Raw genomic sequence first — 25,470 nt, forward strand, 5'->3', positions numbered from 1 at the left:
ATAAAATCTAAACCTCCCCTCTCAGTTTGAAGCCGTTCTCCTTTGTTTTGTCACCACATGCTCTTGTGAAAAGTCTCTTTCCGTTGGTCTTGAATACTCCCTTCAGGTCACCCTGAAGCCTTCTCTTTTCCAGGCTTAACAATTCAAATTCTGTCAACATTTCCTTGTAGGAGAGGTTCTCTATCCTTCTAATCATCTTGGTAGTCTCTGGACTGGCTCCAGCAGGTCCCTGTCCTTCCTGTGCAGGGACCCCAGAGCTGGATGCAGTGCTCCAGGTGAGTCTCAGCAGAGTAAAGCAGAGGGGCAGAATCCTCTCCCTCCCCTGCTGCCCACGGGGGTCTGGAGGCAGCCCAGGACATGTTTGGCTCCCCAAGTCCTGCTGGTCAGGGCTGCTCTTGGTCTGTTCATGCCCAGCCTGTGCTGATACTGGGGGTTGTCCCTCCCCAGGTGCAGCACCAGCACTTGGTCTTGTTAAACATCATCAGATCCCCATGGGCCCCTTCTTGAGTTTGTCCAGGTCCCTCTGGATGGCATCCCATCCTTCAGGTGTGCCATCAGCACCACTCAGCTTGGTGTCATCTGCTAATTTGCTGAGAGTGCACTCGATTCCTTCATCTATGTCATTAATGGAGATACTAAATAACACTGGTCCCAGTACAGACCCCTGAGGGATGTCACTTGTCACTGATGTCCCCTGGGACTCTGAGCCATTGACCATTAACCTCTGGGTGTGACTGTTGAACCAATGCCTCATCTACCAAACAGCTTATGCAATCAAATCCATCTCTCTCCAAATTAGAGACAATGATGTTGTAGGGCTGTAAAGCCATTTCAAAGGCTTTACAGAAGTGCAGAAAAATGACATCTTTAGCCATTTCCTGTCCACTGATGTAGTTGCTCCATCACAGAAGGCCACTATATTGGTCAGGCAGGACTTGCCGTCAGTGAGGCTGTGCTGGCTGTCCTGAATCACCTTCCTTGTCCTCCCTGTGACTTAGCACACCTTCTAGGACTATGCGCCATGATCTTCCCAGGCACAGAGGTGAGGCAGAGGTCAGTAGTTCCTGGGGTCCTCCTCTATGCTTTTATAAAAGGTGGGAACCATCTTTCCCTGTTTCCAGTCACCTGGTACTTCACCTGACTGCCATTACTTTTCAAATATCATGGAGAATGACTTGTCTGCCTCCTTTGGTTCCCCTCCTTTTTCATCTGGTACCATTCTGCTTTGGAGCTGTTCTAGCCCAAAGTACTTTGACTTTCCAAGCAAACGTGTGGCTTGGTGGTGATGAAAACAGACTGTTGTCAAAGGAGCAGGAATGTTGAAGGGATAACCTGAGTCAGAGCCTCTGCTGTCAGTCATGTCTGGTCATCTCTTCGTGCTTCAACTGGTTCTGTAATACATAAATTCAGCTCATACCTGAGGTGTCTCTGCACTGTCATATCATTAGGTATGTAGTGGATGCAGTTTTTTGGTTTAGTCTAGTTTGCTGTCTTTTGCCTCTGGGAGAAAAGATGTCATACCTTTAGGTCAGCTTAGAAAGCCGGTGGAACAATAGAACTTTGTAGGCATTGCTGAATCTAGATGTCCAGAAAATGATCTTAAAATAAAAAGGCAACTTTGTCTAGCTAGTTTTTGAATTTCCTACTGCTAACTCTTTAACATTATTCTGTGTTGGAAAATAAATGTAGTGCTTCTGGTTTTTCTCCTTCTGGATGATATGCTCTTTAGAAATAAGGCCTTCGATCCCATAAAACTTCTGGGTGGTGTGTTGTTTAGAAATAAAGCCTTTGATCCTGTAAAAGACTGCTGCTTCTGAAACAACTTTACTAACTCAAGAAAAGTCTAAATGGTGGAAACTTTTATAAATTATATGAGATTAGAGCCCATTAGCTCTTCTTAATGTCAGATTAATATTGAAATGTTTTCTTGTAGTTTTTTCCCTATGTAAAAGTAATTTTATATCAGTTTCTTTTACTGGCAGAGTAGCCACTACAATCTTGAGAAAGTCTTTGGCTCAGAAAAGTAGTCACATGGGATGAAATACTGAATTGTTAGTTTTGTCATCTTCGTTCCCCCATCTGTACCCATTTCTCAGCTATTTTAATTCAGCTTTTGTAACTCCGTTTTTCTTGTCATTTGCTCCTTTACCTAGTTTATGGTAGTTTTTCCTGAAACACTGCTAACTAGTATTGTATTCATCTCTCAGAGGAGAATATAAATTCATGTGGTTTTTTTTCCTGTTGTTTCTTATTCTTACATCCTTCTTTTGAGCCACCAAGAAGACCCATGGGCAGAAGATATTAATAGAATCATAGAATCATAGCATATGCTGAGTTGGAAGGGACCCACAAGGATCATCAAATCCAACTCCTGGCCCTGCACAGCACCATCCCCAAGAGTCACACCATGTGCCTGAGAGCATTGTCTCACATCATGAACTCTGTCAGGCTTAGTACTGTGACCACTTCCCTGGGGACCCTGTTCCAGTGCCCAACCACCCTCTGGGTGAAGAACCTTTTCCTGATACCCAACCTAAACCTCCCCTGACTCAGCTTCAGGCCATTCCCTCGGGTCCTGTCACTGTCACCACAGAGCAGAGATCAGTGTCTGCCCCTCCTCTTCCCTTCACGAAGAAGTTATAACTGCAATGAGCTCTCTCCTCAGTCTCCTCCAGGCTGAACAGACCAAGTGACCTCAGCCACTCTTCATTCGGCTTCCTCTTAAGGCCCTTCATCATCCTTGTGACCCTCCTTTGGACACTCTCTAATAGTTTAATATCCTTTTTATGTTGTGGCACCCAAAACTGCCGCCAGGACTCAAGGTGAGAATACCCCAGTGGAGAGCAGAGGGGACAATCCTCTCCCTTGTCCAGCTGGTGATGCTGTGCTTGATGCCCCCAGGACACGCTTGGCCTTTTGTTAGAGGCTTCGCAGCAGCTGTGTATTGCCAATAAAACAGCATTTCCCCAAGATACGTGCCTTCGGGTATAGCTTTGACAGTGTCGATACCTGCGCCGGAAGCCTGTGAGAGCGGCCTGTTGGTGTCGGGCTTTGTCCGTGTCCCTTCCCTGCCCGGAGGCACGAGGTGGCAGCAGCGCCCCGAGGCTCGGAGTGGCTGCGGCAGCGCACGGGGCTGGCGCCCGGGGAGCGAGGGAGGGCAGGACACCTTGCGGGTCAGCTGTTGGACTCGATCGTCTCAAGGGCTTTTTTCCCAGCTTAAATGATTCTGTGATTCTATGAAATAAGGATGGTGAGGGCAGAAAAAAAAAAAGCTTCTGTGGAAAAACTGTGTGGGAAAGGAGGTTTTAACTTGTTTTGAACCCTGGTTTCTTGGATTTTGATGAAAAAGTTTCAAGAATTCTCCTTTTTAACAGAGAAAAATGCTGAGAAGCTAGCAGTGGAGCACCACTAAAACCTCTGTAATTTTTATTAATTATTAAATGTGCCACATGTTTTTGTGGGGCTGACACAGGTCACTTGTTTCCTGTGTGCCTACTAGGATCTTGGTGCAGATCCCAACACAGGTCTACATGTCATGTGTTGCTTTTATTCTCCAGAGGTTCTTTTTCCTTGGTACAGAAATCCTGTATGGGAATACTTAAAATGAGTGCCAGAGTCACATTGGCACAGTGAGTGCCAAAACTGACACAGTTTTGGGTTTTTTTCATTAAGAGAATTGGATTACCTTTACTGCTGGGTAAAGGGCTGTCCTAAGTCCTAGTCTGAATTATGAAAGCATACTTGAGAGATTGTTAGGCCTGGTGCTGGTCCCCTGTGGAGATTAATTTCATTCTTTGTGCAGTGAAATAAAGGCATTGTACAAAGTCCAGCTTGCTGCTGCTTTTGGATCCAATAAATGAACATATCAGTAACATAACCAATTTCAATTAAACAGTGTGCTGATTGAAAGTCAAAAGAGCTGTAATGAATACTTTCTGACGTAGAAAAATACGATTTCATCTCAGATGCATCTTACACAATTCCATAATACTTTTTCCTCCCTGTCCTTAGTTCTCCAGCTATTTGGCAAAAAGCTTTGTGATGCTTATAATACAGACATACTTGTAGTAGCTTATCTCTGAAAAGTCTTTCACTGTACTATTACAGCTGTTAATATTTATTAATTTTCTTTTTTTTTTTTTCCCCAGGAAAACTGCAAGAAACTTCAACCAACCTATGTGCAAAGCTGCAAAGACAACTGTGGTAGAGGTAGGGAATTGAAATATAGTAAGCCCTATACTGGTATAGTCAATATAACCCTTTATTTTATGTGGTATTCTGGAGATCAGGTGGAGGGATTTCAGATAATTGCAGGGTTTCAAATCAGGGACAGTGGTCTAACCTCTCTCCTTGGATTGCCTGCTCCTGACACTATGCTCTGCTTCAGTGATTAATTCCTTAGTTGCTGTACCTTTGATCCTGACCAGGACTTCGTGTTCACTGTGACCAGCCTTTGAAAGGGAAACAAAGCAAGAACCTTAAAATTTGTAAAATAAAGTAATAGGTGGATGAAAGAGGAAAAGGGTAGGCTTTTAGGCTGTGCTTGAGAAGATTCTCGAAGACTTTATGCAAAACTTCTTGAAAAAAAAATCAGGTACATAACAACGTAGATTAGGCAAACCATAGAGCTATCACAGTTGTGGTCTCTAAGATTTAATAAATTACATAAATATCAGTCCACAGTGAGATACAGACATTTGGCTATGTCTTGAGAAAGAGGATGGACTAGCTGATCTAGAAGTTTCTTCCAATCTTTTTGCCCTTTTTCTTTGTCTGAAATGATCATGTTTAAAAACATGAAGCAGCCTACACTGGAAAAATACTGGTGCCTGGAGAGTTGCTAAGGCATAGCAATATGTAAAAGACAGACTGCTCTATTAGCTTTTTCTTCACTCTCTGGTAAGTTTTTTATATGCCTAATAAAAGCTAAATATGATTTGGCAGTAAGATCAAGACAAACTCTTCTAGACTATTTCTAGTAAATGGTTTATGGAAGAGGCTGTTACTTCTTCAGGATTTTTGGTTTATTTTGTTTGGGAGTTGGTTTGGGTTTTTGTATGTTTGTTTGTACGATGTTATTTGGAAAATATATTTGTTATATAAGCATCTCTGAATAATACATTTGGGAACTTCAGTTATTTCTTTGTGCCTTACAGAACTATGACAAAAAATACCATGGTATTTGCCACATGACTTACAGTGACAATGCAGCAAAACATTTTCGTGTTTTGTTTTCAAGAAAGGTTTCAAGTATTTTTCTATTTAAAAATTAAATAAAGAATCTTTCCTTCTAGACAGTTGTCCTTCATACCTCGTTCAGTCTGGCATTTAAAGAATTTAAGTAGATCAAAGCCTTCCACCTACATTCCATCTTATTCTCTCTTTCTGCTCTTCTATCCACGTATGATAAAGTAGAATTTTCTTGTCAGTGAGCAACTGATGTGACATCGTTCTTGCTGTAATTCCACTTATCAGCTGTTAGTAGATCTGCTGTGAACTGTGTCCACTTTGAGTCTTACTGCATTTTCAATACCATTTATAAAACTGTCAATCTTTTTGCAAGATGGCATATTAATATTACTTTACAATTCTGGTTTTTATGGACAAATGAGATGAAGATGCAAAACCACAGATTTAGGACAAATATTTTGAACCATCCTTGACTTAACTTCTAAATGTCATTCTTTCAAAGTGGAATTCAGAATGTTGTGTTTGGGTTTAAAGTTCAAACCCAGGGAATCAGAAGGAAATATCTCAATATGGTGTCTAGTATATCCTCAGTACTGAGCACTATAAGCTGTCTTAGCTCATCACTAGGGAACAGAGGCAACTAAAAATTTGAGTTTTGCCTGACTCCTTAGTTAATGTTGTTCAAGGCCGAAGGCTGAAATTCTCAGTCCCATTTACAGGGAGAAGTAAAAGGTTTTTGTAGGGTAGTAATTCAGATACTGTCTTGGCTGCAGGGATTTCTGAATTCTGGTGTTTGTTCCCAGCTTTGTTGCTATTTTTTATTGGCTGAACATCTAACTGAATTTAAGCAGACAGTTCTAGTCTCTAGGAGTAAAGACTTGAAGCCAACCCTGCTCCTTTTCATCAAAATAGCTACAGGTCAGGCTTGTCTTCAAAGATGAAGTGATTACCGTCGGTTTTCAGGATTGTAGTTTCCCACTTTCCCAAGATTTACTTTAGTTTCTGATCATTGATAAAAATATGGAATTTGGCATACTAAGATACCAATGAAATATAAACTACTGGAAATCTGATCTCAATGTATCTGTGAACTTGGGGAAAATAGGAAGTTAATTGAAAATCAATGACATTTGTTAACTTGTCCTGCTAAGTTAACCTGAGGAGCTGTGAAATCCAACATGCATACACAGTGAAAGACTTTTTTTTTTCTTTACTTTATGCTGCTGTTCTCTACTTTTAGTCGGTGTGGTGTTTTACACATTCTTATCTGAAGTACAGACAGACACTGGAGATTTGTAACAATTAAGAGGCAGGCAAATTTTGTGGATGTGAAGGATAAGAGATAAACCCCACTTCTCAAACTCACAGACTGATAGCTGTTGTTTGCTTAAAAATTTGCCTGTATTGTGAGGAGCAAGTTTGGCTGTGCATAGAGGAGTCTGAAGGAGGAAGTCAGCCTGTACTATTACCTGTTATGTTTGGGACACACAGTGAAGAATTACTAATTTTTAAAATGTCAGAATAAACTATCTGACCTTCACCCTTGTTTATATTGAATAGGGAAATGGTCAGAAGTAACCATTTGGTACTCATTTTGGGATCAGAAATACATTGATTGTAAGCTTCTAATGAAATGCAACAAGTGCTTACTGATCTGCATGAATATTTTGAACTGTTGCATGCGTATCTTTTGTTTATCTAAGTGAGAGGGAGTATAACCTGCTAATAAGGTTATTAGGATAATCAGGGTAGTAAGGATAGGTTATCTGAGGAACAGATAACTGTCTGTAAAAACCCAACTGTGCCAAGTCCAATGGAATTTCTACTTTAATTTGAAGGAGACCCATTATTGAAGGTCAAAAAAAACTTTCAACTGAAATGCATGATTCCTGTTATTTGGAAGTTAACCTTTGCAGAGACAAATGCTAAATAATGTTGGCAGCATCAGTTAGTTTGGCTTTATCTATATATGAAAGCAAAATGATGCAGGGAGTTCATCTTCTCACTTGAGCTTGCAGAACTTGCAGAAGTTAAGCATGCAGTCAGACCTGTAGCTTTGTTTGAACCTGAGCTCTCATGCCTACACTCAGCCTGAGGCTTTCAGTTGTTTTTCAGATCCATAAGCACTTTTCTGCCCCTGTTGCAAAGATGGGAGAGTTGAGAAATTGGCTGATATAAAAGAAACCCAACGGTCAGAAGTTACATACAAGCCACCAGCTCTTGTAAAGGTTGAAAGGAACAGCACGGCATGTGATGGAACTTGAGAGGCTGTGTGGTGTTATAGATGTGGTAACACTTCCAACACTGTTGAACGAAGGTCATGCTGAATTGAGGAGGTGTCACTGCTGTCAGGACCCTTAACAGAGCTGTTGAACTGTGTGATGAGAGATGAACTGCAAGGCAGCTTGGAGTTGCAGGGAGGCCTTTTGGATGGGTGCCTAGACTCCTAGGGTGAGGGCTGTGTTAACAGAGTGTTTCTTAACATGTGCATCTCCCTGTAGAGACCCGTCTGAGCAGAGCCCCACTGGGGCTTTCGGTCATGACACCTCTTTTTTCTAGGGAGCTGTGGCTGCCCAAAGCCACAGGAGAAAACATGGTGTGACCTTGCCAGATGTGGGTGTCATGACAGCATGGGGAAGGGTAAATAGGCTCAAGCTTTTGCTTTCTGCCGCAGAAGAGTACAGAAATGTCTGTAAAGGTCCCAAATGACCCTGAGCTGTTATCTGCTTTCTTGTTTTTCTCTGCTGTGAGACCTACTGAATATTTGTCCCTGGTGAAGTGCTTTTAAATCTCAGCCATTGCCACAGTGACAGTGTTTGGTAGTGGTAATGGTCAATATGTTTAGAAATATTTATTGACTGACTGTTTGAATATCCAGTTTGAATAATTTTCTTGTTCAGATCACAGAAGATGACTAAATATATCTTCTTGGGTAAATAACATTTACACCTCAAATAATATCAGGGAAGGGAAAAAAAGAGAGTATACTTTCTCATAAAAATGCATTAAATAAAAATCATTAAGCCCTGCATTTTATCTCTGGTTGCCTAGTAACAACACAGCCACATCAGTGAGCACCATTTTCTCAGGTACAATGAACTGCATGGCACTAAGGGACAGAATCAGACTGAAATAAGCTATTTGTATCCCGTTATCTGTGCTAAATCATGGCATTTGGTTTTATTGAGGAAACTGGAAATAAGCCTTTTTTGTGTGTGTCTATTCCTTCAAATGCTTTAACAAGGGCAAAACTTTCCTCATGTGCACAGCTCTGTTCTGAGGAATTCTTCGAGATTTTTGCACAGTGACAGTTTACTATAAAAAGCCTGTAAGTACCACTTTAAAGTGGAACAATAATCTGATAGAATCTTTTTTGTCACCTGGATGCCTCCAGCCATGGAACTCAAAACTGAACCCTGGTGGAGGATGGCTTTGGGATGGGCACAGACTTTACATTTCTGTGAAACCACAGACCATGATGAAGGATGTAGAATTGAGGTCCTTTTGTGCAAATGCTGTAACCCCTGAGCTTTTGTGTTGCTACAGCCTTTTTTGATACTATTTAATTGCTCAGTGATGAGTCTGCGTGTGCTCCGGCAGTGGTTGTGATGGAGTGTCCCGTGGATCTGCTGTGGGGGAAAGGCTTTGTTTGAGAATCCCATTTGTCACAGGATGGACACTGAGCTTCTTAGCCCTGATACATTACCAGCTACTTTTGGCACAAGTGACAGTAGAATTCTAGTTGCCATAATATGCTTGTGTAATAAATTTTACATGTATATGTATATGTATAGATATCTTTGCATATTGAATATGTAGGTGGTTAGTCAGGGCTTTTGACTGCAAAAGTGTATTTACGTGCCTAGGCCTTGGCTAAATCCTGAGTCAGAGATGCCTGTGGATCTGAATTTAGATAACCCAAATATAGTGTAGAGACATTACAATAACCTTTCCCAGAGGAACCTTAGTTGAAGGATTTGAGTGAATACTTGTGGGAGAGAAAGTTTGAAATGCATGCTCATGATCTTTAGAAAGTATAGGGAAAATAGCAAAATATGAGGAATGTCTCTTAGGAGTACTGATTTCATAAGCTCAAGGACTTGGACTGATGAAGCCTTCTGGGAGGTATAGCGAAGAAGAAATGAAGTTAGGGAAAGACTGTGTTAATGAGTTTGAGAATAAAATTTTCCAACATGGAGAAAGTATTGGAAGAGCAGTAGGAGTTTGACCTTGATCTCAATCATTGTAATCTCAAACACAGAAAAGGAACATGATAGAAAGTGAGGACTAAGGTCAGATGTCTGAGGCTAAGCATTACAAAGCAAAATAAACCAAAAAGCTTAACCTTCTAAGAAATATCCAGCCCAGTACAAAAAAAAAAGACTATTTGAAAGCAGCAAGAAATCGTTTTAAGCATACATACATAGTGGGCTGGGAGACCAAGGATACTTCACTGCTCAGTGAAGTGAGTAAAATTATCAGTGCAGATTACAAGGAAGGCTGAAGTGTTTAATGGCTTTTCTCCTTCAATATTGAGCAAAGTTAACAACCAGTTTGGTGGCTATAGTGATGCCAGTCATAGAAAATTAAAGAGCAAGTCAGAGAAGTACTGGAATTGAAATTCAGAGACTACTAGTATTGTTTTGGAAAAGCAGCTCCTAGAAACGTTTGCACGCCATTGCCACAGCAATTTTGATTTGCCAAAAAGAATCTCACCCCCAGACTCTTCTATCATGAGAATTTGAAAATTAATAGGATTTACAATACTATAAATTTAACTTTTCAGCTCTGCTTTGTAAGATGTGTAAATCAATTGACTTACCTGTCACTGCATTTAAAATCATGCATTATTGTAGCACTGAAAAGATGGGAGAATTTTAGGCATGAATCAAAGAATCTGCAAGTGTATATCCTGGTGTCTTAAAGCATTAGTTTGTTTTCTCTGCTATTAACATCTCTGATGGAGATTTCTAGTATAGGATGAGAAAGATTTGACATCCAAATTGAAAACCTTCCAAAAAAATTGCCTTCTCACATGAAGCAAGGGCATTTTTTCAGGTGGTCAAAATACTGAGATTTGAAAAGCTGCAGCCTCATAACTTTTGCTGCAGTGAAAATTTTTGAGTAATTGAATCAGTTGCTCAGATTTTAGCAGCATCCTTTTAGCTCTTGCAGCATCCCTCTCCTGCAAATGCTATTGAATTACTCAGTAAAAAAAAGTGAATATTTGAAGAGAAGTAATGGGTTGAGATACCAAGACTGACTTGACTTAAATAATGTTGATTTTTCAGGCTGCAGACAATGGCAAAAGAATGAACAAGGACAACAGAGTAGTTTTCCATTTCTGTGTCCCAAACAGTTGCCTAGTCTTCCTTTTTTTTTTTTTCCTCCTCCTCAGATCTTTTATTAAATTCTGTTCTAGATAACTCGCACTCATGCTGTCCAGTGTGTGGAAATGCACTCCCATTTATATTCCCATGAATTAGATACTGAGATCCTTAGTTTGCCGCTTCTGATTCTTCTGGAGAAAGCAATAACTAAATGAATCTTAAAACAACTTCAGGTTTGAACAGGCGTTCCTGGGGTTTTTATAATAGAGAAAGAAGCACACCTCTCCTTTTTGTTAACCTTTGGAATAAGTCAAATGTATTTTATCAGTTTTCTTCTTATTGTTGAAAAAAGTGAAGAAAAGCAAAGACATGAGCAGATTGCCTCAGCTGGTCAGAGCATGGTGCTAGTAATGCCAAAGTTGTGAGTTTGATGCCCATACGGGTCACTCAGTTAAGAGTTGTATTCCATGATTTTTGTGGGTCCCTTCTGACTCAGATGATTCTGTGAAATAATCCTGATTAGAATGGGGGAAATATGTAGCCAGCTGGCTCGGTAAGCAGTGGGATAAGGAGCACTTTTGCTAATGACAATATTTCACCATTTCTAGTGAAATCAGAATTTTCTCATTAGGTTATGATAAGCAGAAAATTCTATTTTTATAGTTTGAAGGACTGATTTAAATGTTTCTGCCAGCTTCAAATAATAATTTTGGTTCTGTAAAGCAGTTTATTCTTGGTATTTTTTAATTTACATCTGTGTCTAGTGCTCTCTTTTCCAGGCAGCTTTTAGGAAGGATAATGATTACATGCAAGAAAACTTTAATTCTTCTTAAAATTTGTTACTGACAATCTCTTTATACACACATTTCTGTGGCCTGTTGAAAGTGTCTAAGTCACATCAATTGTTTTCTTTCTTTCAAACTTTTCCTTGAAAAGTACCCTGATTACCTTCTTCCTCAACTGCAGAGAAGTTTATTTATTTTGAGTATTTTAGGGAGTTGGGATATCTGCCATGATTCTGAAGGTGAAATGGACCACACTAACTTCTTGTTGAGAAACAAAGTGGTAGCATGTCTAGTAGTTTTCAGAAATCTTTGTAAATTACCACCGTCTATAACGAACATCTGAAATAAGGAGAACTAATAGATGTATGGGCAGAACATGCCATTTTGGGATGAAGTTACCTTTTTGTTACCTTTATTGAAATGCGTGCAGGAGTTCTTTTTCTTACCAGAGTGAACCAGCAACATAATTGGCTATAAACCAGCTGCTAATATGTTGTTTTAATGGGATTACATTGCTATATGTCTTCTGCGGAGCATACTCTGGTCTGATCCTTAGTTAGAGACATTCATTGAATCTGAGGGTGGTTTAGTTGCACTTAAATAGACTGTAAAGTACCAAAGCCACTTTCTTGGATAGTGCAATTAAATCTCTGATTTATTTTTATACATTTATTTTACTTTACTACTTCTCCCTTCAGTATATAAATTTTATTTAGTTCATTTTTGAAAGTTAAGCTTATATTTATCTCCTGACCTTTAAGTTACATTTCTTGGAATGCGTAGGATTTGATAGCTCTTTTAGTCTTTTTTCATTTGTTATTTCTCTGATGTGAGTAAGAAAATAAAATCTTTCGTTGTGATTATGGTTGGGTTTTTTTTGAGGTTCAATTATTGCTGGTAAAATATGAATAATTTTAATTAGAAAGTCAGTTATTTATTTTTACCTTCTAATAAAGTTCAAAGGCTTTCATTCTAAAGTAGTTTGAAAATAAGTAACAAAGTATAGCAATAATGTATTTAAAGCAACTTGTGTTTTGTTTGCAAAAATTTTTTTAAATTATATTGCACTAGAGTTAATATTGCTATCAGCTATTCTGTTCCGGAGCAGTAGTATTTGGGATGTGGTCAGTCCCCTTATTTGGCAGAGTACAGATTAAACAGGTTCTTCTACTATTAACTAGCCCTTAGCAAATGAAGACCATATTCACTGATTGTGGGTTTTGTTTGTTGTCTTCTGGCTCTTCTCCCCTTATTTAATTCTATGATTGAAAAATAATTACTTCATGCAATCTAAAAAAATATTTTCCAAAATTGCCATCTCCAGATGTGAGAAGGTGATTTTGTATATATCCCACATGGATGGTTATGTTTTATTTTTTGTTAAGAACCTAGGTATTGAATACAAATTGGGTGCTTTATCACCTCATTTCATCAAGAAAGCAGAAATCACAAAATGTGATCACAGCCAGCAGGAGTTCACTGATGACTTACATCAGAGCAACCACAGGGTTTCGGAAGGAATCACTCCTTAGGTGTGCCTGCTGCAGGAGGCTGGTTTGATTGGTAATGCTGGGACTGCTAGACTGCTGGATCTTAAAGTGCTCTCTCATGCTTTCTATTCAGGTAATTTTACCATAGAATAATACTGTAAAATCCAGAGGAATGAATTTAAGGAGATAAGAGAACAGCTATGTTCACTTTCACTTTTTTGTGGATACAGAATTATACAGTCATCCTGGTGCAAGTCATCAAACAAGCAAGCCCATCAATTTAATGGAGGAACTTCTTTGAGAAATGTCAGTATCTTCAGACTTTGAACATGTTCTTGGAACTTAAGACTATTATGTATCCTAGCTGTGCTAATATGTGACTCGCTTAAAAATTTCTGCAGTGTAGTTCTATGTGTATAGGAGAACCTCTTCAGAGACTGGTGGTTAAATTTTTGATATTCTTTCATGCATGCACACGGCTTTACATATACATAGCCTTTGCAGATAATCAGGTGTGATTCCTCTTTTCTTTGTGGTGTTTATTCTGGAGCTGCTGTGTGTGAGTGCCTAGAGCAGGTAATTTGGTGCTGTCTGTTTTCTTCTCTGCTGTCAGCAGTACAGCATGGAGGAAGACGTCAAATGCATGGAACAGAAAGGGGCTGTTGGAAGAAACAGGCAGCAGGTGCGGAGAAACGTGAGAGGAGATTAAGCCTGAGGCAACAACTACAAGTGGAGGTGGTAATTGAGGAGATTTAGAACAGAGAAAACAAAGGTGAATTGAGTATATTCTAGCAGGGGCTCCTGATTTAGGAGGATATGTAGCCACATGACGAAAATGTAGGAGATTTATGTCAGTTTTGCTTCCCTAATGATCAGATATGACATACTGGCAACAGATCTCACTGTTTTTCTCTGTGGTGTCTACAGAGGATAACAGTCTACTAGAAAGAAGAAAAACACATAAAGGTACATAGGATCTTCAACAGCATGGAACAGACGAATAAAGAACTGCTGTGTGCTGTTCCTGTATGGTACAGAGAGGGAGTACACAGTGAATTACAAGAGGTAATAAGAAACTAGTTAAATTTAAGAAATGCATCAATAGAGTCTTTTGGGTTCTAAGAAAACTGTTAGTTCCTTGTCAGAAGCTATGAAGAAGGTGGTGTATGTCCAGCCTTTGACTGAGGACATCCTGCAGCTGGCACTTGCTAGCAGCTGGGAGAAGATAACCAGAAGTACCACACTGTCTTTTAAGATCCTGTTGCTAAGAAGAAGGGCTGCTTGGCTAAGTGGACCTTCAGTGTGACCCAGACCTGGCTCATTATGTGAAAAGTTGTCTAACAAATATGAACTTCAGGTTTTTACTGTTCCCTGCCACTCAGTATGCTTATGAAAACATTTATTTGAAGTCTGATGTGACCATAATGCGGTAATTATTGACCAAGATGTGCCTTTATCAGGCTATTTGGTAGTTGCTTGATTTTAAAGATATAAAACTCTCTTTAAAGATATAAAACTCTCTCAATATCTTCTGGATATTGACTGGCTGTCATTCCATTACTGTGGAATTTTGACTGGAGTAGAAATTTCATAGTCTGTCTGATCTTAGAAAAGCAAGTAATTTAACTTAGAAGATCCTCTGTTTCATCTCCCTTCATGCAGGCGGAGCTCAGTAACCTGCTTTGCTTTTTTCTGTAGTTCAGTAAATTTTTATAGTGTGTTCTTAATTTCTAATGAACTGTTTTCAGAGTGTATTTCACAGTTTTAAAATATCAAAGCCTTTTGTGAAATGCAGTCTAAACAATTAACTTTTTTTCCCCCTCTTGTTTGTCATTAACTGTCATGAATGGTTGATCACAGTTTCTGTGATCTTGAATGCATACAAAATTTAGTCTTATAGCCCTTATTATGTATTTTAAGGTTTTTTAAATTTTATGATTTTATGAATGTTAGAATGAATTTTGCAGTGACATTCACACTCTTCCAGTAGTGAACTGAAGAAGTGTACTGATGAGTTTGTCTTAAGCGTCTAAGGGGCTAAATTTTATTTCATTCCTCTTGTTGTTTTGGACATTTAACCAATTGTAATGTTTTACATTACTAATGTTCTGCTAGGAATGGTCACTATTTCAGTTTGAAGAACTGAAGTGTACTAAGATAGTGATAGAGAGATTTGATGAAGTAAGTGTAAAAATAAGCTACTTAAAAATGCATAGGTTTGTTAGGCTCTGACTCTCCCCCATCTCTTTCTTTCTTTCATATGCACATGTTTTAATTTTTTTTCTGTAATAAGAAATCATATTGTAATTTCTGGTTATAGCTTAGTTTTATGAAAGCTGAGATTTAAAACTAAACCTGCTGAAAACATGTAACATATCATAAAGTACATATTTAGGCTGCAGAAGTAGGTAGATGGAACATACTCAAAACAAAGGCCTTTTTATTTTTGAGTGTTTTGGCATTAATAATTTGTCATTGTCATTTCCTTACCAATTTTTGGTCAGGAACCAGAGTTTTTTATTTTTCTTACTAGAAATCCGTAACTATCAAGGTTCCCTCTTTCTCTCTGGAAGCGTTCAGAAATTCCGAAATAAAAATAGAAGAGTAGCTGGATTTCTGTAAAGGAAAGGAATTCAAATTGCTTTAAAAAGGAAAGTAGATGTAAATTAGAGAAGGAAGTGATATAGTGAAGCAAATGACCACTGCCTTTATGAGTGCTGATATCAAAAGGAATGGCAGAAGGCTCTTGTGAATCGTACTGGAGAAGAGCTTCTATGTTCTAGATGTATTTACAGATAAACCAGTGTTCAGAAAGGACTGAATTCATTCATCCTCCTTCCACTGTCAGCAGTCAGAGATTTGCAAGAACACTATCTCCAGGAAGAAACCTCCAATACTATGAAACTCTTGGAACAACAAAGGGATTTTTGAATCAGGGATCAGAGCATTCCCAGAAAAGGGCAGTCAGCCCCGGTGGTCTCATGAAGTTCCTTTTTAGCTCTGCCGGTACAGCAAAGATGTAAACATTTTCTGTCTTTTTGCACATTGATGAAATGAAGATTTGAGATGATCAAGGCAATCTAAATGGTACCAGAGGATTTTGATTTTCTAATTACAAAGAGTACAGGAGGTGGTCTGCCCTGATTAGTTCCCTCTCTATGCTTTGCCAGACTTGGTGCCTCTTGGGTGGGATGACACATAATAATTTTTGATGTTTACAAAGATTCTTCTGTATGTTACAAAATAAAGCCTGAGGCAGGGTGAATACAGAAAAGAAAGAACAGAAGCATAGGTAGGATGAGAGCAGAGCAGGAGAAAAACTCACACACATTCTTTGAATTATTAATATGAATGCACTCCTGCCTTTCTCCTTGAGGCTTTGGCTACAGGGGTGTTACAGAGCCAACTCATAAAGAAATATGAAGCCTGAAAGTGAAGTGAATTTGCCCAGTGATGGGACTACTAAATTTGCAGTATTGTTCTTGTCTAGGAAGATACTTGGGCAATGCCTTGCGGTGGCCACAGGCACTAAGGTGCTGATTCCCATAGCCATCAGATTTCCTGGTGTCACTTCAGCTGGCACAGCTTCATCTCTGGCAATATTGATGGCAGGCAGCCCATGCACGGTGCTTCATCATTGAGTTCCCTGGGAGAGAGAGCTGGAGCACTCAGACGGAGTTTGTACTTCATCTGCGTGAATTCTCCCTTTTCCATGTAAACGTGCTGATTATTTCACTTGCAGAACTGGAAGACAGTTAATTTTTCATACATCACATGCAAATTCTTAATCTCTTCTCAAAATTCCTCTTTACTACTGTGGAGATATTTAAACATATTTAATTTTAGTTACATTTGATGCTTATTCCACATAATGGTAGAACATGGAAAGGTGTTCCAGTCGTCAAGGTTCCTTAGGCTTATCTAAAATCCCTAGGACAAAATACAGTTTGCAGTGTTATGTTCATTTAGGATAATGTTTGGAAATAGTAGAGGAAAAGCTATCAGGCTGACTGCTGTGTCCCAAGAGACAAAATACAAACCAATTAGCAGAATGGCGTGACTGATAACAAAATCCAACAATTTATTGTTGGATGAATAATTTATTCTGTGTATTCTATGGGGGGAGAGACTCAGTGTGTCAAGTTTTCTGACAGCATAATTCTGTTGGAGTTTGTTGAATTGTGCCAAGATTTTGGTTTTATAATCTCAGCTGCTGCAGCAAATAAATGTAGTTATTCTGTGAGAAAGTTCAAATCAGGAGCAATTAGTATTCCCCAGGCCTAGTTTTCCATCTGATAAGTGAAGACAAATTTAATTAAAAAGGATGAATTTGGGAATTCTGCTGGTAGCAGATCATCTGCTTGCCTATTGCTTCATTGGAAAGCCTTGTCTCCTGCTTCTCCTCCTTTTCGAGCATTTTCTGACAGTAGTCACTGCACCAAAAGTGCATTGTGCTTCAGCTGTGTGCTTCAGGATTTTTTCATTTTACCCTGTCTTTGACTTGGTCTCCATATTAATCTTGAAATGTGTGTATAAAATAAGAAACTTCAAGTGAGATGGATGACACTGTAGCATTTTTTCATGAATACCCAAGTCAGAATTTTCATGATACTGATTTGATTGTCTCCTCCTTATCTTTGGTAAGGGCTTTCTGGATGTGGGCCTCTGCTCTCCATGAACACTAAGGCTGGTGTTGCGGTAGCTGTTCTTGCCTCTTGCTTAGGATGTTTTCATTGCAGATTTCACAACACATCCTCTCTGTCTCTTTAATCCAGGGCTTTTTTTAGGGGTCATCTGAACCTGATCCTGTGACCTTTAGTTTTTTACTTTGTCTTCTCCCTCTCCTGCTTTTAGGGTGGATTAGTTGGTTTCTTTGTTTGTTTATTGTCACAGTTCAAGGCACAGCAGGAAGTTAATTGTCTATTGGATGTACTATAGATTTTAGTATTGATCATATTGTGCAATAGGATATCAGATTGAGTTTTAAACTCTTTAATGTTGCTTCACTGCTGATAGCTGTTAAGAGCTTTACCCTTACCATACCCCGGGTCTTGTTTTGGGGTCATTAGTGTTTGGACATCCCTAAGAGTTTAATAAATTGCTGGTGGTAAAGCATTTTGGAAACTTTCTTTTAATCTTCGAGTACATTCTTATGTCCTGTGTAGTAGATTGTTGTCTGTTATCTTTGCCTGTTGCTCTAACATTACATGTTCTCCCTGTGGTTGGAGCACTGCAAACAACACTAAGTGTCTGTTTTGTGGCAGAGTGAGATGTTCTCTGTGTGCCTCAGACTTGTCAGGGAAAGCACCAGCCATGGCTGAGGGTCTGTGCTGCAGGTATCTGTCTACAGCAGGGTCTCTAACTAGACCACCCCACAACTCAGACAGAGGAAGGAAACCCCTATTGTCTATGGTGCTCCAGATAGGTGACATTTCAAATCTACTATGTGTGGATGAGTGTTATTTTGTGCTAAATCTGTTTCACTAGCTGTAAAGACTTCTAGATCTTCATCTTGCATATTCTTTCTTGCAATCCATTATTACAGTTCATATGTTTTCTATTTTATTTTTGAGTACACTATGAAAAACCTTTGATCCAGTTTCTGTGTTTGTATCCTCTAAAGTCATATTTCTCCATTATATTTTGATATTTTGTTACTAGCATATTGTTTTCCTCTGTTTGGGCAGAAATTACTTGCAGGTACAAACAACTCTGAAGTAACTGTACATAGTATATTTCTTCAAGTTGGCCATACAAATGGGCCCGTTAAAACATAAATTACCTTCAATTTGTATGAAGAAATATGCTTTGAAAGAAGAGGACAGATAAGCATCAAAGTTAACCTCTTTTAAAGACTATATCTATTTTGTCCCTTTCCTTAGTTTTCTTGATGTGATCTGCTGTATATTAATATTTAATTTCAAAACTTCATTGGTAATAAAACCTCTCATTGAATATTTTTTTCTAAATATTTTCACTTTTCCTTTTCACTCTGTAGGTAGAAGAAATTGTTGATATAGGAGCATTTGCCCCAGAAGACATTCATGTTCCCAAAATCTATGTTGATCGTCTGTTACAAGGAGAGAAGTTTGAGAAAAGAATTGAAGTAAGTAGCTGAGCTTCTCAGTCACAACAGTTTTCAGCTTGGGGTGTATTTAAAATTTGTATGATTTTTACTTTAGCCTCCAAGTCTTAGCACTGAGAAAATAGTGTAAGAAAGACCCATCATGTTTTGCTAAGAACTGGAGCTTAGGTAGGTACTTATGTAGTTAGATGGTGGCCTGAGGATTGAGCCTTCTTTCTTACACCTCAGACTCTGTGGTTAAGTCCCGGAATAACTTACAGCACCTGCCTGTAGCCCTGGATGAATTTACTGCAGTTGAAAATCTAGTGGAAAATGCTACTTCATTCTCCTTCCCTCTCTCAGTTCACCTGCTGTAGACACAACAAGAGGAACACCTAGACAAGGATCTGACTTTGACAAGTAGCTACTTTCTTTTCCACTGGAGAGCTTTTGATGTGGGCAGGTAGGGCCAGCCTCAGTCCCTTTTGTGCCGTGTATTGAATTATGTTATGTTGCGAAGGTCCTGGAAACCTTTGTTCCTTTTTCTTTAATCAGGAACTTTTTTAGCTGGTGGTCTTTCTGGTCTGAATAAAATATGTCAATAACTATTAAAATTCCAGCAATAATATTCCACCACTGAAAACATCCAAGAAAATTACGATTATGTAATTGTTCTTTGTTGTTTCTGTGTCTTTGTCACACTCAGGCTATGTCCCTATATTCATTTGGTGATGTGACAATGGTTTTAAAGTGCAGTTGAAAATTCTGTATTTCTTCTGTGTCTTCATATTCTGGAGCTGGGACTTATTCAAAATGTTGTCAGAAAAGCTGGTAGAAGGGAAGATATATGACACAAGGAAAAAAAAAATCTGTGAGAAAAAAGTGCAGAAAGGAATTGTGATAATTAAACTTTTGTTATTAAAATCAAGTCACAAAGTCCTAGAAAGTCATACAGTGTCTTTTCCCTGAGCATTCTCTTTTGTGAATGCTAAGATTAAGACGCTTTTTTTTTAATTCCATCTGTTCATTCTGCAAAAGCATATTGCATGTTGTTGAGTAATTGACTGCAAACAGATGTGTCAAACTTTTTTTTTTCTCCTCTGGTTATGTTAGGTTAGATTGCAATTAATGGCCTGTGTTCTTCTCCGGAATGGCTGCATTATCTCCCAGAAAAGCTTTTTGCCTTTTATGACAGAAATCTTTTCTTCATTTATTAAACTATTGCTTCTACTGCATCTTGGTTGCATAAGGGAATACGGATTTAGTCAATACCTACTGAATGATGACTGTTGCATACCTACCCAGTCATCTGCCCCCTTCCCTATATGCTTCATAAAAAAAGTGGGGCAGGGGTGAGGGAGAAAGCTACTGTTAACTGCCAAGCAAAATTGTAACAGAGATTAATTTTGATTATGCAATTTTGTAATTCTGGCAGTGGCACCTCTCATTACTAGAGGTATAGGAAAGAAATGGCAGCTTTATTTACTCTTACGTTAAATTTTATATATGAACTGGCTGTACACAGAAAAGCACTGAGTAGGATAAGTGGTGAGAGAAGATGAGGAACATAAGAAATAAAAATAAGCTAGTCTGTCATAGTTCTTACTGGCTTTAAATAGCAGTTCTTGCCTAATATGGCTCAAAAGTGGTCTCTAGCACCAGCTATAATTTCTATCCAGCCTTCTCTTTGCTGTGTAGAAACCCTCTGTAATTGTTCTTACTTTATCCGTAATCCACAAGTCAAGCAATTCTAGGGAAAATAGCCAAGGCATAAAAAGGAAGTTGATGGGAAATTCAAGAGGATTGATACTGACTGTTTCTGACTGCCTAAGGGGAGAGTGACTCTGCAAAAATTCTTTTGTGGTGATGAAAAGTAGCAGGATAATTTTTTCTGATGTGTTAATTGTAGCCTGAAGAAGGAGAGGGTATAAAGACGTATGGGGGTGCAGGACATGATGTTGCCCAGAGGAATTTTTTATGCGTAGGAGAAATGTGAAAGAACATAGTCTGTGTAGACAATAATTTAAAAGAAAGATGTTACAAATTTCTTGAATGTCTTGGCATTTTCACCTACATGTGATTTACAGAACATCAATTTGAGATGAGAAAATTTCAGGAAACAACTTCATGGAGGTGTGCAAGATTATAGAGATTTATGTTTGAAAACTTTGTTTCTTAGCTCCCAGTTTCTTTAGATGAATGGCATTTGTCTGTCTCATCCTTATAAATCTAGAATAGCTCATTGAATTGAATGAATGCAGAAAGAGATCAGTATTTGTATTTTTGGCTGACATTTTATGAATCTATTTAGGTATCTCTGGGGTAATGAATCTCAGACTTGCTAGTATTTCCACTAATGCTTGGTGCCTTCTTCACCACTTCTCTATGTATCAGGCTTGGCAATACAGATGAAGAAATAATATTTTGCTCTAAGGCTGTCATTGGCGATATTTGATGACTCCATTCGCTTAGATAAGCTTGAATGCATAAAATAAAAGGTTGTTTTTTGTAGAAGATGAATAAATAACTTTATTCTTAGAGCAAGTATCTCAGTGCAATCACAAATCAGGCTTTTGTGTCTTGAGAAGCACGAATCTGGATTCTAATCTTTACTTATGATTACTTCTTATTTTGCAGCGCTTATCAATCCGAAAGCCTGAAGGCTCAAAAGCCCAACAAAAAACAGGAGACAATGTGAGGGAGAGGATCATCAAACGGGCTGCTTTAGAGTTTGAGGATGGCATGTATGGTATCCTTCAGTTGTGCCATAGGTTAAAGTGATTGCTGACTAGAATAACAAACCCAAATGGTTTGTTTAGAATGGGTTAATTAACATGCTTATTGTCTTTACCAGACCCTGGGATTCTCTCATTTTATTAATACCCAATTGAAATAGAAGGGATGCTAAGACATAAAATATGTGGAGTTTTTATTTCTGGTGGTTTTATTAACAGTTAAATGTGTCACAAGAATTTCTTGAAAAACTTGGAAAAGAAGCTTTACTTGCACTGTTGGGCTTTTTTTGTCATGTAAAGGATTTGACAGAATGCAATTAGACAGTTCAAATCGCAAAATAATTCATCACAAATATGAGATATCTAAGTAAAAACAAAAGTGCTTGTGAAGGGAATAGTTCCAATCAACTCATAGTACAATAGTAATTTTTAAAAATTCATTAGTTTACAATGAGTGTTTGTGCCTTAACCACTTCTTTTCAGCTAATCTGGGTATTGGAATCCCACTGTTGGCCAGTAACTTTATCAGTCCAGATATAACTGTTCACTTACAGAGTGAAAATGGAGTCCTGGGTTTGGTAAGAATATATCTTGGTCAGAATATATCTTATTATAGTGTTTGTATTTTCCTGTGGCTGTATTTTATTTCCTGCCCACCTCCAACTTGATTATTATATTACTAAAAAATTGTATTCAAATATGTGCTATATTACATCACCATAAAATTCTCATTGTGCTGCAGGGAAGTTTTTTAGGAAATGATCATTTTATGATTATGGTGCTACTTTGCTAAGGATGTCCTTAAGTATGTGATTTTCTGGACTCAGAATCATCAGGAGTTTGCAAGACCGAGCAGTGTAAACCTTATCAAACATAATTTTAAATAAAGCTTAAAGTGAATATTATTTTTACTGTCTTTACTACTAGTCACATGGCTTTATGAAGTTGCAGTTATGACCTTTTTCTGAAAAATGTCTGTCGCTTTGGTTAAGAACAAAAAAAACCCCCAAATCAAACAAACCTCTTACTTCAAGGTTGTTTAGTAACTCTAACATCCTTGAACAATATGTCCATCAGCCCTGATACGTTACTTGATGTAAATCATGCCTTGTAATGTCAGGATTTTTTTCTGATAAAAAATAGAATTCTGATTAAAAAAGGATATAAAAACGCATGTCTGCCATGATCTGTTTTCAGTAATAAGCATTAGAAATAGTACGGCAATTATGGATTGTATTTTAAAGGTATTTTATTATAAAGTTTGACATACATCTGTATTGTTATCAGGGTCCTTATCCACTTGAAAATGAAGTAGATCCAGATCTGATTAATGCAGGTAAATATTTAAATTAAATTTAATTAATGGAAAGTGACTATTCATTGTTAATCTAAAAATTTTCTTTTGACACAGTATTTGAACCCAGCGTCCTGTTTTATTTGATAATAAATATTAATATATTTGTCTTTTAAGTGAAGGCTTCTTTTGATCAATGACAATGTTTAATATTCTAGTTAGAGCTCATGCTTTGATTCATTTCAGTAGCTACTGGGGGAGACTCTCTTCCAGACCAGTCAGTAAACGGTCAAATCATCCTTTCCAGAAGTGAGATTGTTTCGTGCAGCCTGTATGGGAATATGGGTTTGTTTTCCTGCTGCTTTTCACCTTGAGTCTTCTAGAAAATGGTTTTCAATGATTTATGCTTGGGACATGTTTTAAAACATCCTGTGTATAATGGCCTGGTTTATTCCCAGCCAAGAATAGAACTCATTTGCATTCAGAGAGAGAGTGGTAGCCAAGGCAGGGGGAAAGAGCTGCCCAGCTGGGACCTGGCACACTGAGGGCGCTGCTGCAGGCAGCTGCTTTTGCCGCTGTTAGCAGGGAATGGCAGTTCTCACATACTGTGGTTGCCCAGCTGTTTTGGGGCATTTCACCTCAGAAGCAGCTATGCAATGTAAAAATGTACATTTCTTATGATTTAGTGCACCTGTCTGATTTCTTTTTGTTTTCGTGGAAAAGTTGTGCCTGTGTATATTCTCTGTTTCCATGTAAAGATACACTTAAATATTGCATTGTGGCAAACAGAAGTAGGCTTTGGAACCTTGCTGCTGATGATGTTAATGCTGTAGGTGATAGAGCTGACATTTTAGTTGTTTTTTCATATGGAAAATATACACATTTAATATTTTTCATTCGAGTATACACATTTCATATTTTTTATTCAAATATACACATGCATACATACAAATACATGTATGAGTGTGTACATATGTATCTATACAGACAGTACCTTTCTCAGTGGCTGTTAGCAAGTACAATTAAACTCTGAAAAGTCAAAGGAGATAAAACACTGGCATAAAATAATTTAAATTTAATATCAGTCCAGCAATTGTTCACTGACTTGAAACATTTGCTGCCTGGCTCAACTAAATGATACTTATCATAGTGCTATGTAATTGCCCTGTTACTGTACTATATTTTAAATGTGGAGTTATTTGAGGCCATTTTCTGGTTTGAAATAAAAAATTATTAAGAAATCTGCTCCACCATTTCACCAGTATCTATGTAATTGTTTTGATACACTCTATGAAGGAATATGTCAGAGGTGTGGAAGGAAAAAAAATATTTAGAAGAAAAAAAAATACTGTAAGTGTGAAATCATATGCATGCACGTTAGAACTTAAGTTTTAATATGGGTGTGCATGAAAAATGAACATATTAACAGAGTGACAGTGAAAAAATACCCAAGAACTTCATAAATTCTCTGAAAAAGTTGTGCTGTAACGTGGGAATCAAGATAATCTTGAATTGTTATTTACAGTTGAAAAACATTTTTTAAGAGTTAATCTAGAAGGGATGAACCTAAGAGGTCAGAATGGAACATGGAAATTAGATTATTCTAGTATTGGTAATTCGATGTTAAGCAGCTTCACATGTCCCTCTGAAGCTGCAGTAGACAGGACATGGGATAGACTAACCTCAGACCTACCACCAAAATAATTATTGCTATAATTGCTGAAACATTCGCATGGTTGGATTAAGACCATTCTAGGTACTTTCCAGCCAAATTTGTAAAACCATGTTGTGCTGGTTTGGACAAATTTGGAGGAAAAATATCCTCTGATAGAAGGCAGGTCACAACCACCCCTCCCCCACCAGGTTTGGGAAAAAAGAAATTTTCCTCAGAGGAAAGTGAAAGAGATAAGAAGTATTCCTTTAACAAACAAACAGGAAAAGGATAATAATGCTAAATAATAAAACTTCTCGCTGTGGAGAGAAACCTGAGAAAATTTCAGAGTCCTTCTGTAGTCTCTCTCCCCCTCCTTGGAGCTGGGTTTTGGTGGGCCCACCTCTGGGGCCTTGATGAAAAATTTTCCTGATGTGTTCTGATGTTGAAACAGTCCAAAAAAAGAAGAAGGGAAAAAACCAAAGTCCCACGAAAACAAAGTTCAATTCTCTGTCTCCCTCCAGATAAAAAAGAGCCACAAGCTGTCTGAAAAGCAAGCAGGGTGCTTCCTCCCCTCTCTACCGCAAGCAGGACGCAGAGGAGTGTGTATCTGTGTCCTTGAACAACCGCTTTGAGAAGTTTCCTCAGTTTTTTTCCTCTCCCCCCTCTCAGGCTCAGTTTAAAGGCACAGAAAGGCACAGAATTAATTTCCGGGCATAGAGCAGCATAAGGGATACACATCAGACGGTCACCCCAAGACAGAAAAAACCAGAAGCTAAATGGCAGAGGAGTAGAAATTAATCTTGTTCTCATTCATTAACTGGAATGATCCAGTATCAGCTCCAAAGTCCAGTTTGAAGTCTTTTAAACATATACTTGATTTTGGCTGTTGCCAAATTTCTCTCTGCAAATGTAATTGTATTGCTCTGAA

General features: G+C 38.2%; 1 protein-coding gene across 1 annotated transcript in view; it reads left to right on the top strand.

Moving 5' to 3' along the window:
- OXCT1 (3-oxoacid CoA-transferase 1) overlaps window positions 1–25,470 on the top strand; it is an 84,704-nt gene that overhangs the window by 25,666 nt on the left and 33,568 nt on the right. The window contains exons 7-11 of the mRNA XM_032095470.1: window positions 4,149–4,209; window positions 18,794–18,901; window positions 21,497–21,608; window positions 22,078–22,172; window positions 22,882–22,930. Of these exons, the coding sequence (XP_031951361.1) occupies window positions 4,149–4,209; window positions 18,794–18,901; window positions 21,497–21,608; window positions 22,078–22,172; window positions 22,882–22,930 (425 nt within the window). The remainder of the gene's footprint in view (window positions 1–4,148; window positions 4,210–18,793; window positions 18,902–21,496; window positions 21,609–22,077; window positions 22,173–22,881; window positions 22,931–25,470) is intronic.

This window comes from Corvus moneduloides, chromosome Z (genome assembly GCF_009650955.1).
Source record: "Corvus moneduloides isolate bCorMon1 chromosome Z, bCorMon1.pri, whole genome shotgun sequence".
In the NCBI taxonomy this organism is placed as follows: Eukaryota; Metazoa; Chordata; class Aves; order Passeriformes; family Corvidae; genus Corvus; species Corvus moneduloides.